The 17,932-nt window shown below is 38.9% G+C and overlaps 1 protein-coding gene across 1 annotated transcript in view; it reads left to right on the top strand.

The window, feature by feature from the left end:
* The window catches only part of MARCHF5 (membrane associated ring-CH-type finger 5), a 40,085-nt gene extending 24,273 nt beyond the window's left edge, over positions 1-15,812 (top strand). The window contains exons 3-7 of the mRNA XM_061637692.1: positions 2,694-2,896; positions 5,507-5,637; positions 9,919-10,102; positions 10,529-10,695; positions 13,563-15,812. Coding sequence (XP_061493676.1) covers positions 2,694-2,896; positions 5,507-5,637; positions 9,919-10,102; positions 10,529-10,695; positions 13,563-13,679 — 802 coding nt within the window. The 3' untranslated portion in view covers positions 13,680-15,812. The remainder of the gene's footprint in view (positions 1-2,693; positions 2,897-5,506; positions 5,638-9,918; positions 10,103-10,528; positions 10,696-13,562) is intronic.
* The last annotated feature ends 2,120 nt before the right edge of the window (positions 15,813-17,932 follow it).

Here is a 17,932-nt window from a genome sequence, read left to right as displayed (position 1 = left end):
CCTTTTAGTATACTGAGCTTAGGAAGCAGGCCACCAGGAACTGACAGGAATGCAGGCCTATTTCAGTAATCTAGTTTGGGCTGAGGCAAGAGAGCCCTATTCTACAAGCAGAAGTCTGAGGTTCATTGGAAGTGTTATTTATCTCTAACCAGACAATGTGTGTTTAATTGTTATAACATCCAATCAGTATGGATGAAGCTTCAGAAAATATATGAATTTCAAGATGGGAAATTTGATTTATATCATTATACCCATCTGTCAGTTTCAGATTCAGTTTTGATATCTTTCCAGTAAATTGCCTATTGTTGTTTGAGCTCCTGATACAGCTGTTTGTGCATCATCTTGTATTATAATGATGTGGGGTTTTTGCTTTGCTTTTTTCAGCTGAGAATTCAGATTAGCCATTGAAGGGAAGAATATGCATTTTAGAAATAAATAAGAAATACAATTATTTCTGGCCCATTATTTCATTGTAACATAGAATGAATTAAAATTGTTACATAAATAAGCATGTATTGATTTTGATGAGTATTTTTATTGGACACAGTTGGAAATGTTTCCTGTGCAGACTTACAAAAAAAAATTGTGATTAGCTCAGCAGTTGTTTCCTTGTTTACTTTACTTATTGTCCTATTCTGAACTCTTGATCAGTCAAACACCCTACTCTTACTGAATATGATTGATTGGTTGTAGTTCTTGGACATTTATGTATTTATTTGTTGCATTAATATAAAAGCCAATAACAATGTTCTTGGATGAACTGAAAACTATATGGAGGTAAGAACTCTGCTCAGTTGCTGTGCCATAGCTGTGTGAATTTGGCATGATTAGAATACTAGGATTATTTTTTCTTCAGACTGGAAAATGAAAGGTAAAAGTCACTTTTCTGTGCATTTTCTGTTTAGTACTGTGATTCTGATTGATTATGGCAAGCAAGGGGCTCTACAGACTTGGAATTTTTATAATAGATTCACTCCATTATATTAACAGGAGCTGAAATTAAATTACAAGATGGCAACTTCCCCTGGCTTATCTTACTATCAAATAAACAGATTTATAACTAAAAATAAAGAATCAAGCTACAAGAAAATTAAGTGTATTTCAGTCCTCAATTTTACAGTCACAAGAGAATGAAAAAAGACTGATCTCAAGGATTTACACATTTTTATTGGAAGAAGATACTGGTACCACTAAGAGCTTAAAATCTATATGGGAAAATGACTGGGACACAGTTATTGATCAACACCAATAGGATTCTCTTCGGGTTAACCATCACTGAAATCAATTTTAGTCAACACAAAAGAGACAAGCTGACCACAGATGATATACCATTCAGGTGGTCATTAAACACGTTAACAAAACAGCCATGTCGAACTGCAGGAGAGGCTGCTGGACAAAAGTCACCTACTACCCCATGAGGTGGCCTTGTGATCTACCACAACTCTTCTGGAACCTTGTATTTAACAAACTGCAGTCCATCATACCAGGCCTGTCCTTAGCATGTGTGGGGCCCAGGGCAAAAGCATAGTTCCCCCCCCCCACATTCTTTCTCTCTTTCAAACCTCCCGCCCAGAATAAGCCGGCAAGCGCTGCCTGTAAACGCGCTGCACAGCTGATGAGTGGGCAGCAGGCAGCACAAGGAAGCCACTCAGGCAGGGGATTCAAACTTCCTGCCTAAAATTAGCTAGCTAAGCGCCGCATGCACACCTGCTTCACAGCTGATGAACAGAGAGGGGAAAAACCGCTCAGGCACGCAGCCAAAGAGTGGGAGATTCCCCAAGAGCAGGAAGCGGCTGGTGAGAATGCACGACTGAAGAGAAAAAACCCTGCCGCAGCCCAGCTTCTCATGGCCAAGTGCGGGCCCCCCAAAGTGCGGGGCCCGGGGCAACTGCCCTGCTTCCCGGTGCCTAGGGGCGGCTCTGCATCATACACCAACAAATTGAAACATTTCAACTGACATTATTAAATCTGTTTACTGGCACGAATAAACAAAGAGTAAATAGTTAATCAGTCGTCTATTGGTGGCAGCTTCTCTTACAGTTGCCAGATTTCAGAAATTCTTAAAAGGGGCAACAATATCATATTGGTACAACAAAGTCTGTTGTGTTGTATTATTGCAGGAGTGGGGATTTTTTTTTGGCTCCAAGGGCCAGTTACTCATCAGGATCGACCTTGCAGGCCAAATTTGACAGGTGGATAGGGTTGCCTACCTATCAGTCACATGGCATCTTTATGATGCAACATTATTAACATCTGGGCTATCCCACTCGCATGTCAAAATCCTTTGCATAGGGTTGCCATTTTTCTTTATTTATAGTGTTGCTAAGGAGAAAACATTGCCTATTCAGGAAAGATCAGAATATCAATATTACTTTCATTCATACGTATGGAGTAGTTTGATCATTTGTTGGAGTATGTTAATAAAGCAAAAGATTGCCAAAAAACCAAACCCTTCAGACATTCATGCAAAAGATGGTTTTAAGAAATGGCTTTAGGATTAAGCACCCATCTCACTCTATAAAAATATCTAGCTGCTAGACTAGGGTTTTGATTATTTTCATCTAGTAGCACCACATTTAAAAAATGGCCCTTTCTAGGTAAACAAGTTAGCAATAAAAATAGGTAGGGATATTTTATTCTTACAATACTGACAGATAAAGCTTTCTGATGTGTCACTTGTGCTTAACTTTCAGGAGTTGTTGGGTGTGTTTTGCCACCGATGAGGATGACAGAACAGCAGAGTGGGTGAGACCATGCAGGTGTAGAGGCTCTACAAAATGGGTTCACCAAACATGTCTACAGCGCTGGGTGGATGAAAAACAGAGAGGGAACAGTACAGCTCGAGTTGCCTGTCCTCAGTGCAATGCAGAATACTTAATAGTATTTCCAAAGCTAGGTAAGAAGTGCATATCAATTCAAATCAATTAACATCTTTTAGTATTTCATGTCAAATGCAAAGATGTGTCACTGAACACTAAAGCCAGGATCATTCAGACCATGGTATTCCTGATCTCTATGTATGGATGTGAAAGTTGGACAGAGAAAAAAGCCGGTAAGAGAAAAATCAACTCATTTGAAATGTGGTGTTGGAGGAGAGCTTTGCGCATACCATGGACTGTGAAAAAGCCAAATAATTGGGTGTTAGAACAAATTAAACCAGAACAATCACTAGATGCTAAAGTGATGAAACTGAGGTTATCATACTTTGGACACATAATGAGAAGACCTGATTCACTAGAAAAGACAATAATGCTGGGAAAGACAGAAGGAAGTAGAAGAGGAAAAGAGGAAGGCCAAACAAGAGGTGGATTGATTCCATAAAGGAAGCCACAGACCTGAACTTACAAGATCTGAACAGGGTGGTTTACAGCAGATGCTATTGGAGGTTGCTGATTAATAGATTCTCCATAAGTCGTAATCGACTTGAAGGCACATAACAACAAAGTATTTCATGTGTCAGTCAGATGTATGTGAAATTCCATGGGGAGCGGGTGGGGAGCACTGAACTGGCATATTATATTCAGATAGGATTTTGTTCTTCCTTTAGCACTTACAAATGTTTTAATTAATAAATATTATCCTGCCTTGAGAGTCTCAGTAGCCCATAGCATGAGATCATCAAAAAGTAACAGAGTTAATAGAGATTGATTTTCTGACAAGCTGGGCACAACATAAATGTTGAAGACAAAACCAACTGTGCCAGAGGGACATGTGCATATAGCATTTCTCCACTTTCTGAAAGGCCTTAAGACCTATAGCTCCTTGCATGTAGCATTCAGATGACATGTTAACTTCTATATCATTGAGCAAGGGTTTGGAATTGATGGCCTTATAGGCCCCTTCCAACTCTACCATGGGGTGGGAGTGTTGCTCCTGCTTCTCCGCCGTATGTATTAGATGTTTGCCTACTTGGAGGAACACGGGAGTATAACTCTGGGACATTTTTCAGAGCAGGATCTGGAGCTCCGGGGTTACTGCTGGAACCCTTGCTCTGGCAAGTGAATGAAGTGATAATGAGACTTTCAGGTTTGTTTGTGACAGTTGATAGTGTGAGGGGAAAGATTTAAGCAGAAATTGGATGTTTCCTTTTTTGGATGGAGTTCTACTTCACCTTAGCAATTTAAATTGGTAGCCTTCTTTGCAAGATTGTTTACATTATTAATTAAGAAGTAAAGATTGATCTTCTGTTGACTGAAGATCTTTTGTTAAAGTGCAACTTGTCTTACAAGTTGAACCTCCAGTCAGAAATAGGTTCTGTGGAGCTTACTCTCCAGTAACGATGCACAGAACTGAGTATTATGTTATGAATTGCTGCTGTGTGTGAAGGGGACTCTGAGAAGGGTCTCTCTTGCAGATCTTAACACATAGGCAGGCTGGAATAGGGAGAGGCACTCCTGACTTTTTTTGGTCCCAAATCATATATGGCTTGATAAATTGACATTAACACCTTAGATTGGGTTCAGTACTGTGTATAGCGCTACATCACTACTCCAGTCTCACCATAGTCCTTTGTGATCTCTGAAATAACCAGTCTGATATAGTACAAGAAGCTGCAATCTGTGGAAATGGGAGAATCCTTATAGTTTTGGCATACACACCATGCTATTTGAATCTCAGCTTTAGTGCTTGCACAGTTTCAGAGCAGATGAGCATGGGAAACAGTACCTGTGTGAATCTTACATCTCCTCTTTTGCTAATTTTTATTGATGCTGTGCTATATGTGTTTGGCTTTGGAGGCTACTAGAATACCTAAAAGATGGTAGTTGTGCATTTTGACTTAAGAAGTGTACTTAGGAACTTAGAAACATACTTCACAGATGCAATGAGAGAGTGGGAGCAAAACAAAATAGAAAAGCTGGGCTAGTACAATACCACACCCTAACTTTCGCTCTTTTGAAGCATTCTAATATCTTCACACAGTGAAGGATATGAGCAGGCTAGCACTGCCCTTCTGTTGCTGGTGTTGTCACTCTCCATGAGTTGGAGGGATAACTACTGAAGCAAGGGGCTACATCAGTAGGACACATTTCCCATAGCAAACATTTGCATCCAATTTGTGAAGGCTGGTGAGGATGACAGAGGTAGCTCAGTTGTACCCACTCTGTCACAAGAGTCTAATTGTGTGGGGTATTAGAATAGGGCCTTTGACTTTTCCAAATCAGGATGCAAAAACTTTTTGTTCTTCATTTAATATTTTGTTTCTGGATTGAAAATCTAGTTGTACACCAATCAGAGTTGAAGTAATTTAATCATAGCTTAGAAAAGCAGTGTTAGTATAGAAATATATTAATTATACACATTATAGTAGCTTTGCAGCAAGAAGTAAAACATTTCTTCTTAACTTGATCATAAAACGAACTAACAATGAAATAGTGATAATTTTGGCATGCCAGATATCCCATTTATTAAATGTTTATGCAAGTCAGAACTGCCATAGTATAATTGCTGTATACTCTCTTAATTTGCAATCCTCACTGCAAAACCTTATTTCTCCTTTATGTTACAGGTCCAGTTGTTTATGTCTTGGACCTGGCAGATCGCCTTATCTCAAAAGCCTGTCCATTTGCTGCAGCTGGAATAATGGTGGGCTCTATCTACTGGACAGCTGTCACTTACGGAGCTGTAACAGTGATGCAGGTTCAGATAAACATCCTAAATGTTAAATTACTGTAATCAACCTGGAAACTACTTGAGAATTGCTGGAGAAACCTATTTATTTATTTATTATTTGATTTATATCGCGCCCTTTCTCCCAGCAGAAGCCCAGGGTGGCAAACAAAAGCACTAAAGACACTTTAAAACAAAAAAAAACCCAGACATTAAAATACATTAAAACAAAACAACTTTAAAAACATTTTTTTAAAAGCTTTGAAGACTTTTTTTAAAAAAGGTTAAAAAATATATTGTTTTTTTTTAAAAAAGGTTTAAAAGCATATTAAAAAGCAATTCCAACACAGAAGCAGACTGGGTAAATTCTTTTTTTGGTAAAGAAAAAGAAAGAAAATTCTTTTTTGGTAAAGAAAAGATTTCAGGGAGGATTGGAAAACACAGTTTACGAGAGCCTGGCTCCAGATTTTGCCTTCCTTACTCATGTGTTTTTTTCCCTTTCTTACCCCTCCCTCACTTCATGTGCCTTTGTGCTTACAGATTCACAGATCCCATTTAATAGGCATGCCTGCATTCATCTCCTTCCCCTTCACATGAAAGCATCTATGGTAATAAATGAACTTCATCATAAATATCCTGGAAAGCCCACATCTGCACATATTTCTGCCCATGTCAGTTTGTTTGTGCGTATGCCCATATGTATACACACCTTTGTATCCTTTTTCATTGGTGAGCTCTCTAGAGAGTAGTTCACTTATATGGAAGAAACTGTTCCTATTTGGATGAGAGATGAATTCCTGCTCCTTGGTAACTCTTGTTGCTTTCACTTATGATCTAAAATTTCTCTCTTACTTTTCTCATGCTTACCTTGCCACTCTTGCTGCATATTGTTCACATTTCCTCCTATCTGGGGGCAGGGGGCTTTTTAGCTGCTGTTAATGGCATTCCGAACACAAGGTTCAAGTGGTGGCAGTCAAGCTTCTCTGTTTGGCTTTGTTTTTGGGTTACCCTTTGGAAGAGTAGTCCACTACAGCTGAAATAGACTTGGATTTGGTTTATAATTTCCCAGTGTTAAGGATCTGAGTCACTGTGTAAATTAGCAAGATTCTGGTTCCAGGCCTGTTTGTATCTACTTTATTACAGCAGATCTGGATATCTGTGCTAAGTTCAAAAGAATGTTTGCTGTGATGGTCAGTAATAATTCTCAACACTAAACTGTGTAGAACCTTCTGTCATCAGTTTGGAAAGCTTCTCTAACCGTGCCCAGCAGTGCTGTTGTATTATGTTACTGTAGTCATCAACTACCCTCTATCACATGCAGGTGACAAAGGGCCTTTTTATTGTAATATGTCTAACATACCTTTAAGAAATGAACCAATTTGTCATTTTTTTGCTATTAAGCCAGCCAGTGCAAGTAAAAAGTAGCTTAGATGGTAGACCATAGGACTGCAGAAGAATTGCCTTGCAAAAAAACTTAGATTGCCAAGAGGCAGTGAAGCTAGTGGACTATGTGTCACATATGGACATGAAGCCACTGCTTCACCATGAAGCTTTCTGGATGACCTTGTTCTTAGAGGAAAGATGGAAAACAAATGGAATAAATACCTGGTGAGACCAGAGGGAGAGTACTCCGATCAACTGTCATACTGATTATGGACTTCCTAAAGTTTCAGTGAACAACTTAATCCCTCAGTTTCTTCCCCATTTTTCATCTCTCCGGACCAGGGGAACACTAGAAAGGAAGGCATGAGGAAGGTCTTGCTTCAGATGAGCTCTTTCCTTAGAGTATGGATTCATGTTCAGTTTCAATACTTTCAACCTCCATCTCTTCGGTTTATATATAGTCATTAAAACAGATTTGTGACAACTGTGCAGATGTATCCAGTGTATTACAGCTGTCATAGCAGTTCTTAATTATTTATGAATGGTGATTATTTATCAGCACAACTCTGGATTGATAGATACCAAACTTAACTTTTTTTTTAAAGGCAGCTTTATCCATGGGCTCTGTTCTTGATTTATCTAGCTCGAGAAACTTCATTCTTGTGTAGCATATACATCAAACATTGATTTTGAAGTTTTGTGGAGCAAAGCTTTTTTTTAATATTTGGATATATTCTTCTAACTCTCATCATGACTTATATTAAGATGCATTTGGACATATAGCAGAATTAATATTGAAAATAACTATTTAAAAATACTTGCTTCTATTTCATATCCAGTCCATTTCAGATATGTGGGTTGTTTCCAATGCTAGTCCTGCTTGGAATAGGCCCATTGAAATAAATTGACATGACTTACTTAGACCCCTTAATTTCAATGGCTCTACTCTGAGTAGGACTAGCATTGGCTAAAACCATATATCTATATTTTCTTAAAATAGTTTGCCAGGTTTCAGTTACAGGTTCTCTTTCTGTGATGCCAGACTCATATGTAGGAGTTACTTATATTAAGAAACAGACAGGATTATTTGGCGTAATAGTGCAGTGGGTTCTAAAAGGATATCTGGCAGAAAAGACACAAGTAGTTGTCTAATTGTGTGAGTTGCTGCACTGACTCATCAGCCTAGAAGATTTGACTGTGATCTCTGTGTGCAAAAGAAGCTGACAGCTACCCTTGCACCAGTGTAATTGTACAGTGCAGTGGCACTAAGGTTCTCTGCAACAGAGCTGGGTATTCTTCATCACCCTTCTGGAATATTTTCTGAACAGTTTTGATCAATTCAAGTTGCTGTTGTGTAGTAGAAGGTGGATGATTGGTCAAATTAGGTTGTGCTTTAGTTGTGTTGCCTAAAGCCAACCCATAGGTTTTTGAGTTTCTGTGAGCTGCCAATTAATTTTCCTTTTAGTTGGGCAAATAGTGATAGCATTGCACTAAAGTGGTTGCTAATATACTTAAATTAAGGTATCTAAAGGCAAAGCTAAAGCTAGCCAGGTGATCACATTGGCTAGGATTGCCTTTTACCAGTTTCAGCTGGTAAGAGAGCTGTGGCTGTTTCTGGGCCAGGATAGCCTGACCACTGTTGTCCATGCACTGGTAACCTCCAGGCTGTGGAGTCGGAGTCGGAAGCAATTTTGGGTGGAGTCAGAGATGGTAGAAATGTACTGACTCCGACTCGCGCTTCAAAATAAATTTTGATTGACACATTTTTTAAAATATAAATTCAAAATGTCAAAGAAGCTTCCCATGAAGTCAGCTGTAGTTAAGCATTTCACCATAACTCAAGATGGAAAACATTTTGTGTGTCAGTGTATGACACAGGACCCAGATGAAGACAAATGCTGTGATGCCAAGATCAGCGCATATTCAGGCAGCGATAAAAAATGCTCCTATGAGAGTCGAAGGTTTGGCGTACCGACTCCACAGCCCTGGGCTGCATTACTGTAATGTGATGTATGTGGGGCTTACTCTTAAGGTTGGTCTGGAAGCTGCAGCTGGTGCAAAATGCGGATGTAAGATGGCTCACTGGGGCAGGGTATCGCCAACATATCACCCCGCTGCTGAAAGAATTGCACTGGCTACCTATTGGCTACCGGGCTAAGTTCGAGGTTCTGGTTTTGGTTTACAAAGTGCTACACAGCTTAGGGCCAGGATACCCGAAAGACGGTCTTACCCCTTATATACCCAGTCGATCACTATGCTCTGCAGATGAAGGCCTCCTGCAGATACCATCTTATCAGCAGGTCTGTTCTGCACAACATAGGAAGTGGACCTTTAGTGTAGTGGCACCTACCTTTTGGAGTTCCTTCCCCTTAAATATTAGGCAGGCGCCATCTCTGTTATCTTTCTGGTGCCTACTGAAGACCTTCCTCTTTCAACAAGCCTTATAAGTTGAGACCTTATCCCAAATATTTTTGTTTTAACATTTTGTTTTAATGTTTTTAAGGATGTTTTGTTGTAATTTAAATTCTGTTTTTAGGATGTTTTAGAGTGTTTTTAGTGCTTTTGTTTGCCACCCTGGGCTCCTACTGGGAGGAAGGGTGGGATGTAAATCTAATAAATAAATAAATAAATAAACTTCCTCAGCCTCATTAACCTAAAAGCTTAGTATATATTATTTTGCTTTGGTGCATCTGAATTAAAGTAATAGCATGTCTTGACAGATGCTGTTTGAATTGTGCTTTTCTACCTTACTAGTTTTACAGTGTTTGAAAATGGTGCCTTATTGACAGGATGTACCGCACTGATAACACTTGAATTAAAATATGTCAGCAATAGTAAAGATTCGAGCAATCCATTGTAAAATAGTCATGTTACATATATTTAGAATGATGCTCTGCTTAATATAATAATGTGTCCTTTATTAATCAGGTTGTGGGTCATAAAGAAGGCCTTGATGTCATGGAAAGAGCTGATCCCTTATTCCTTTTAATTGGACTTCCCACTATCCCAGTTATGCTTATATTGGGAAAAATGATTCGCTGGGAAGACTATGTGCTTAGATTGTGGCGCAAATATTCTAACAAACTACAGATACTGAACAGCATATTTCCAGGTAATGCTATCAAAGTTTGAATAGAATATCTAGACCTGGCTCTGTTTCTGTCAGGAGGGGTAGTAAGACAGATTTTAACATGTAAAATAGAGTAGTACTCTTTCCTCTCTTTGTTGCTAAGTAAAAAGACTGTGTTCAACGCAGTTTGAACAATCTTTGACTAGAGGAGTCTCATATCTCAAATGAGGCTTCTCACAAGGATTGCAGTGCAAATAAAATGCTGTAATGTGAGCATTCCTAATGTGTGAAACTTGGAAGTAAATTGCCATAAACTATTTTCTTAGATCGTGTTGCAGAATAGAAGTTTTCTGGTCATGCGTACTACTATTACACTGAAAAGCTAATTGGAACTGAGAGGTTTAATTTATAATACAAATCTGATTTAGTGCACTCTAATTCTTGGTTAGCAATGGCATTTTTCTTTAGGGATTGGATGTCCTGTTCCTCGTATTCCAGCTGAGGCCAATCCTCTGGCAGATCACGTCTCTGCTACTCGTATTCTGTGTGGAGCTCTCGTCTTTCCCACTATTGCTACAATAGTTGGCAAGTTGATGTTCAGCAGTGTTAACTCTAATCTTCAACGAACAATTTTGGTGAGACTGTGTAATTTTTTTTTTATACAAGTTCTTCAGAGCTGTAGATTTGGCTTCTCTCTATATATTTGCATCTTTGTCATACTTCTGTTTAAATAGCATGCTTAATGTGTTATGTTTACTGTTACACCTTTTAAAAATTGAAATAACATATATATAGCACTTTTGAATGTTCAAAGACCTTCACAGTCATTATTGCTGACCTACCTTACTATTGCGTAAAAACATAGATCAATATTATTATCCATATATTGCAGATGCGGGAAGGCTGAGAGAACATAGGCGAAGGCAGTATACTTCCAAGTACCAGTTGTTGGAAGCTGCAAGAGGGAAGAGTGCTCTTTGCATTCAGGTCGTGCTTGCGGGGTTCCCATGGGCAACTGGTTGACCATTGTCAGAATAGGATGATGGACTAGATGGGCTCTTCTTATGTATGAAATTCCAGTTTTCATATAATTATAGATCCAGGCCAATCTCGGGCTAAAAAATGGTTAGATGCTTGCCTGATTTTCATGTTCATGGTGACTGTGTGTCTTCAGCCCCTGCTCAGAATATATTTGAGATGAAACTGTTTTCACCACAAGCATAGATTTTAAAATGCCTGAAATGATGTACAAAAGTGGCTCGTGCTTGTGACGAACATTTCATGTGACTACTTTGTCACCTAGCAAATGGTGAGTCCACACTGAAAAACAAGCTTGCTCGCTATGAGTAGAAGGGTCACATTAATTGGCTCTGAGTAGCCACATCTGGATGTCATTATGTAAAGGAATTAGAACTCTGCCAGTGTCACTGCCAAGCACAGATTATGGTGTGTGTGTTCCCTGTCAAAAATCACTTTTTTATGTTTGCACAATATGGTGCCTGGTGATGAGGAAACAAAGTGGGAAGATTTGCTACTGAATACTCCTGGAGTATGGAGAATGATAGGGAATGGCTGCCTAGGCTCATGAATATATGTCACTCTTCTTTCTGTTCAGTATTAGCATTGTATCAGGGATCTCCTTTTCTTTTTCTTCAGTATTATTTATGTATCTCCAGTGCTTTTTTTCTAGCAGAAGACTCCAGAACAGAGTACTGGGACCTTTCCTCAGGCCACCACTGCCAGCACTTCCTTTGCCCATGCTGGCACTAAAAAAAAATTGGGAAGGAAGGAAGGGGGTGATGGGGTTATCCCTGCATGCTCAGGCTACAACTGCATGCCTGCCATCAACAGGCACAACCTTCATCCCATTGGAGAGGGGGGAAGTCGAAGATATCCCATGTTTCTTCACTCCATGCTGGAGCTTGCGTTTTAAAAAAGGGTTGGGGAAGGAGCAGCAGGGGTATCCTTACATGCTCAGGCCTGGCGGGCGCCTCCTTTGCCCTCTGCTGGGTGTGCTTTTTTTGTTCAAGATGGGAAGAGAAGGAAGGAGTAGTGGGGGTATCCCTACATGCTCAGGCTTCTGTTGTCTGCCAGCAAGGTAGTTGTGTGTATGTGAAATGTGTGTTGTGTGTGTTTAAGAGTGATAGAGACAGAGGGAGATCTGTGTGTGTCTCTGGTCAGTATGTGTATGGTGAGTGCATGTATGTGCAGTGTGTACACGGAAGAGCAACTGTGGTGTGGCCTCCTTGTATTGTTTCCCTGGTAACAGAGAATACTACCTATTATTAGACAATAACAGCATCATTGTGTGAGTAGCGAATATTGTGTGATTGCCACAAACAGAACCAGCAGGACTTAGCAATGAGTTCCCATGGTAAGTATGCTGTGGGGGGCAAGCAGCAATGATTCTATTCTCTCATTTTGTGCTGTACCACATACCTCTTGCTGGCGATTTTGTGACTGGTGTCCTTGGCACCAACCTCAAATTTTAATTTTTTATCACTTGAAGTAATAAACATAAATAAAATGTTAAATATTTTGATTTTTAATATGTATTTTTGATGTTTATTAAAGTTCATAATAAATTCAATAGCGATGGGATGCAGGCAGAAGGGAGGGGTAGAAGAGGCATTTTACAATTGGTCAAGATATGAGTACCAGCAGCTCATTTTTTCAACTAAAACAACAACAATAATATGTGTTCGGCATTTTGCAAAGTCCAAGGGGAAAGTTCCCTAGCCCAAGGAGTTTACAATTTAAAATTCAGCACAGGGGAAACAGAGGAAGGGGAAGGAAGTGTAAGCAGGGCATAAGACAAAGCAATATGTTAGTTGCAGTTGTATGTGCTGAGGCTTAGTTACAGGTTGAGTTACAGTAGGCCCTATTGTGTAAGATAGGGAAACGGGGGGGGGGGTTGTGTCAAAGGCTACTTTCAATTGTTCCTTTGAAACTGTGTCCTTACCTGCACCATACATGGTGTCATATATGATGTTATGCATTGGGGGGGGCACAGCCTTGTGGGCCAAATTGATCCCTGTACTGAGCCTAATTAGGCCTGTGTGCTAGAGGCTCCCCACCATAGTTTGGAGGACTGGGAATGAGCCATGGGTTCAGATATTCCTGATTCCCTCCTGTGTGTGGGCAGCCCCATCTTCCTGTCAGAATGGCCTGCAGGGGGATGGAGGAGGCTGTGATTCAGCCTGCTGGGCAGAAAAGATTCCCCACCTTGCCCAACAGCAAATAGTATCTTTTCTCTCTCTCTTTCTTGTGAATAGAGTTCGAAAAGCATGTGTAAACTCACCACGGATATTTTTATAGGAGAAATATTACAGTACTACGTTGTAACAGGGAAATGTTTGCCTCCTGTGTTTATATAGGATTGCTCTAATTAGCTTAACTTCAAAGGAAATGCTGCTTGACAATCCTCTGTGTGTGCATAACCAAGTTTTTTAAAAATTGGGTGTTGAACTTGTCTTTGAATCATTGTTCCCTTTTATTTTAGGGCGGAATTGCTTTTGTTGCTATAAAAGGAGCTTTCAAAGTCTATTTCAAACAGCAGCAATATTTGCGACAAGCTCATCGGAAAATTTTAAACTATCCTGAGCAAGAAGGTGCATAAATGACTCTGTGGATGTCAGACTGTTACCATCTCTTCTGCTATATTGAGCAGCATTGTACTATTATTTGGCTCAAGGAGCAGAGATTGGAGGATATGCTGCTGATTTTTGTGGTTCCCCCCCAATAGAATAATAAAAGACTTTGTTATGGCAGGGCAAGTCCTCCTCAGTTGTTGATCCTAAGAATATGATTTGTTTTCACTGATGCATTTTCTTTGTGGCTGAAGACATCTGGATCATTTTCCTATGGGCAAATGTTGCCTTCTTTCAAAACAGAAGCCAAATAGTTGTGAAGTTAATAAATTATGTGCAGACTGCTTTCTATTATATTTTGTATGCTTATTGCAGTAATGCACAGTACCGTACTTTGCTACATGGGCCAATATAACAGACCTCTAAAAATATTTGTAGTTTATTGCCAAGTGGAGCTCCAGAATGTTGGTTAACAAAGGTTCCCTTGTTCATAGATGAAGCAATGAACATGACACTCAAAGTCTAAAATCCACTCAAATTAATGATAGCAGTTCCATTTTCTTGCTAGTTCACGTAGCCATCAGAACAGCCCAGATTGCCAGAATGTTTATTAAAAAGAAAAGAACCTGCCTGTTCAGATAAGTATTTAGAACACCAGCAAGTTGCTTTTTTATTTAAAGTTTTTCATCAGATTGGTTTCTTTTGGTTCTTTGGGCATAAACCAACTAATACAATATGTAATGATTGACTCTGTTTGCCACCATTGAAACTGAATTACAATCTGTATGTACTGAGTTGCAATATTAGTGCCAGTACACTGTGGAACCACAACCAAATTGTGGAATTATTATTCAAGCTAAACTTAAAAGCAAGGGTTCAAAAACAAGCACTGGTGACAGGCAGTTGTGTATAGAGGAAAGTGTAAATGTTCAGATAGGAATGTTGTTATTGATTTCACAAGTAACCCTACTGTACCAAAGTAAGGTTTCCTTTTTAAAAAAAAAACATGTCTGGCACTGCCTTAACTGCATTTCTTTTTGAAATCCATGTTCAGAATATCACTGAATTCAGTGGCGCCTATAAGCAAATACTTTGGATTGGAGCAAAGGCTCCAATCTAGACATGTGTACATAGACCCCATTCTAATCAATGAGATGTATTTCTTAGTACATGGCAGGATTGAGGTTTATAAGGGAGATACTTAAATTGCACTTTTTCTTGTCAATAGAAATTAGCATATCTGTGTTTTTAACGCTGGGTTCTATACGAGTCATATCGTAGCAATGTAATAAATGACAGTCATCCTGGGTTTACAAGTGGTATTTGCTTTGGCAGGATTAAAGAACCATTGAATGTCTCTTAAACTCTCAAATTATGTTCAAATTCACATGTATCTAATGCATGAACAGTAATAAACTCATCTTTTTAAGTATTGGTAAATAGTTATTGACCAGAAATGATGCAAATGAAAAAAGGCTTTGTGTTTGATTGCAATAATGTATGCTAAAGAAATATTATGATTTCCACAGCAAGCATTATTTTAAATACTGAAACGTAATAATTTAAAAGGTATACATAATGACCAGCTAGTATTCCAGCATTGTTACATGTGGAAAAACGTAAATCATAAGAGAATGCTTTAGTTTCTTGTTGTAAGTACAAAAAAGTTACTATAAGTCATCTGGACTTTTGATATCTATATATTTATATATTCATCAGTATCCTGAAAAATGTTGGCTTTCTATAAGATGAGTTTTAAAATATTTCTTGCAGAAATTCTTGTTGCAAGAAGCCTTCTGGGTAATCTTTACTGTATATACACCAGCCCTTTGTTACCTGCTGGTTTTTAAACTCTCTCTCTCTTACAGAATCTAAAAGTGCAGATTGGTTGGTCTGAAATTTTGTTTAGTAAAATTGCTGAAACTATTTTATCTTATCACTACAAATATACTGTGAAGAATGTGGAATTATATTTTAAATTCAGTAGCAAAAAGCATTACCTTGATTACTGTGCTGTTAAAATGTTTTTAGTAGTGCAATTTATGATTACATATTGAATTAGATTGAATAAAAAACATTTTTATATTCTTTAGGTATATGGTGTCTGAACAAATGTCAAACATAGTAATTAACATAGGTTGTTTTAATTCCTTTAACTGTTTGGGAGAATAAACTGTTAAATATTGAACTATATCCAGTGCCTAATTTAACATCCAATATAACCAATTATTTTTACTAGCATACATCGGGTATCCACATCAGATTTCAGATCCCATAAATGATCTTGCTGTCCTATTCCGATTTTATGAGAGCATCTTTACTCTGCTTTAGGTTTCCTTATTCAAGATATACTGTCTCTAAATCATTTCTATTTTCTGCTACAGATCCTTAGAACATACTACTATTTATTTTGCTTAATTTCATGAAAGGACTGAGCCCACTTCCCCCCCTCCCCCATCATTTATTGCTGATTTTCCTAAATGAGCATTGGGGAATGTAGTTGTGTGGTCCTGGAAGTGAAATTTAAGTTGGTAGGTTGATAGGAGGTAGAAAGCCAGGATCTTCAAGGTAGCTTTTTCTGAAATGCTCTGTGTTCCACACACAGGGCACTAGGCAGATACAACTGAGTAGTCTTAATGTGTAGATACGATAGTGTCAGGAAGATGGGTTTAGATTTGTTAGGCAATGGGGAACATAAGCCAAGCCTATACAAAAGGGATGGGTTCCGGTTCAACCAGGATGAAACCAGGCTGTTTGTGCTTAAAATCAAAAAGGTGGCAGAGCAGCTTTTATACTGATTTGTGATGTGGGTAGAGAAAGCCAACAAGCTGAGGAGCATCTGATTCAGATCAAATGAGGGGTTGTTCAAATGGAATAGAAGTGGAAGAGTAGAAACAGGCATTGAGAGTGTGGGGGCACAAGATAGCAATTCAGAGAGGCCAAAGCATCATAGCACAACACATATGCCAAAAGGCACTTGGACACAGAGAAGAGACAGGCTGTATATAAGTGTTCATATGCTAATGTTGGAAGCCTCCAAGGCAAGATGGGAGAACTGGAGTGCTTAGTGTTAAGAGGACAGCATAGATATAGTGATCATGACAGAAACCTGGTGGGATGGAAAGAACCAGTGGGCACAGTTATCTCTGGATACAAACTCTATAGGAAGACAGGGGAGGGTGTACTGGAGGCGGTGTCACTCTGTATGTGAAAGAGGTCATCAAGTCCAACAAGTTTGAAATCCCAAAATGACAGACTTCTCCACACAATCAGTGAAGGCAGTGATACCAGGCCCCAAGATTAATATAGTGTAGGAACATACTATGCTCCCATTGATCAAAACTCCAGGATGATCTTGAGATGGAGAATTGAAATCAAAGAGTAATCCAAAGGAAGAGGTGCTGTAGTAATGACTTCAACATATATGTAAGCGGATAGTTGCCAAGAAAGTCACATTTGACTTTAAAAGAGAAAACTTTGAATTAGCTACTGTGAGAACAGTATGGTGGACTAGATGGACCCTTAGCCTGATCCAACAGAACTCTTATCTTGTTCCTATTCCACGTTAGATTAGTTGTGTGCTTGAAACGCCCTTTCCTTCACGCGCTATTCCATTCACTTTGTTTTATTGTTTATTTAAGTAATTTCTACCCTTCACTTTCAGCGTAATTTTTTCCAAGGTAGCTGTTGAAATCGTAAGAAACAATCAACAAAATAAAACAGTTCATGCTGAGACAATAAAATGACAACTGCTTGAAGTTTTTAAATGAATTGGTAGTGTTAGCAGTTCTTAAAAGTCTAGGAAACAAATGGTTTTGTCTGGTGCCTAGATTATAGTAACAATTAAGGATTAGGGTGTGTTCTAAACAAGGGCCTCAATTTTGTATCAATTATTCCTGGATTTTGGTACAAGGAGTCAAGTATAATTTCCTGACTGCCACGCTTGGAGTACAGGAAGCAGCTCTATGCATGCAAAAGAATGCGTGTGCACAGTTGCTGTTTCATTTGAACTAAACAGGGCAGCACAAGTTTACCTATGTGTGTTTGAGATTTAGTGGCAGTGTCTTTTTTTTGGAAAATGAAATTCAGCACCCATAGCACACCAAACCACTTTCACATGTGAGTCAATGCTCACCTGATGTCTCATTCCTACTGCAGATCCTAATGTTTGATTGGTGGTTATTCCGTAGGATTCCTGCAATTTCTGGAGTGGCTTTTCAGGTGCTGCAGTGGGAAGGGAAATTTAGATATCCCAGGGAATAAGCAAAACTTCCTATGAGCA

This window comes from Rhineura floridana, chromosome 7, assembly GCF_030035675.1.
Source record: "Rhineura floridana isolate rRhiFlo1 chromosome 7, rRhiFlo1.hap2, whole genome shotgun sequence".
In the NCBI taxonomy this organism is placed as follows: Eukaryota; Metazoa; Chordata; class Lepidosauria; order Squamata; family Rhineuridae; genus Rhineura; species Rhineura floridana.
Note: the sequence above shows the minus strand (reverse complement) of the source record. Positions and strands in the feature narration are given on the sequence as shown.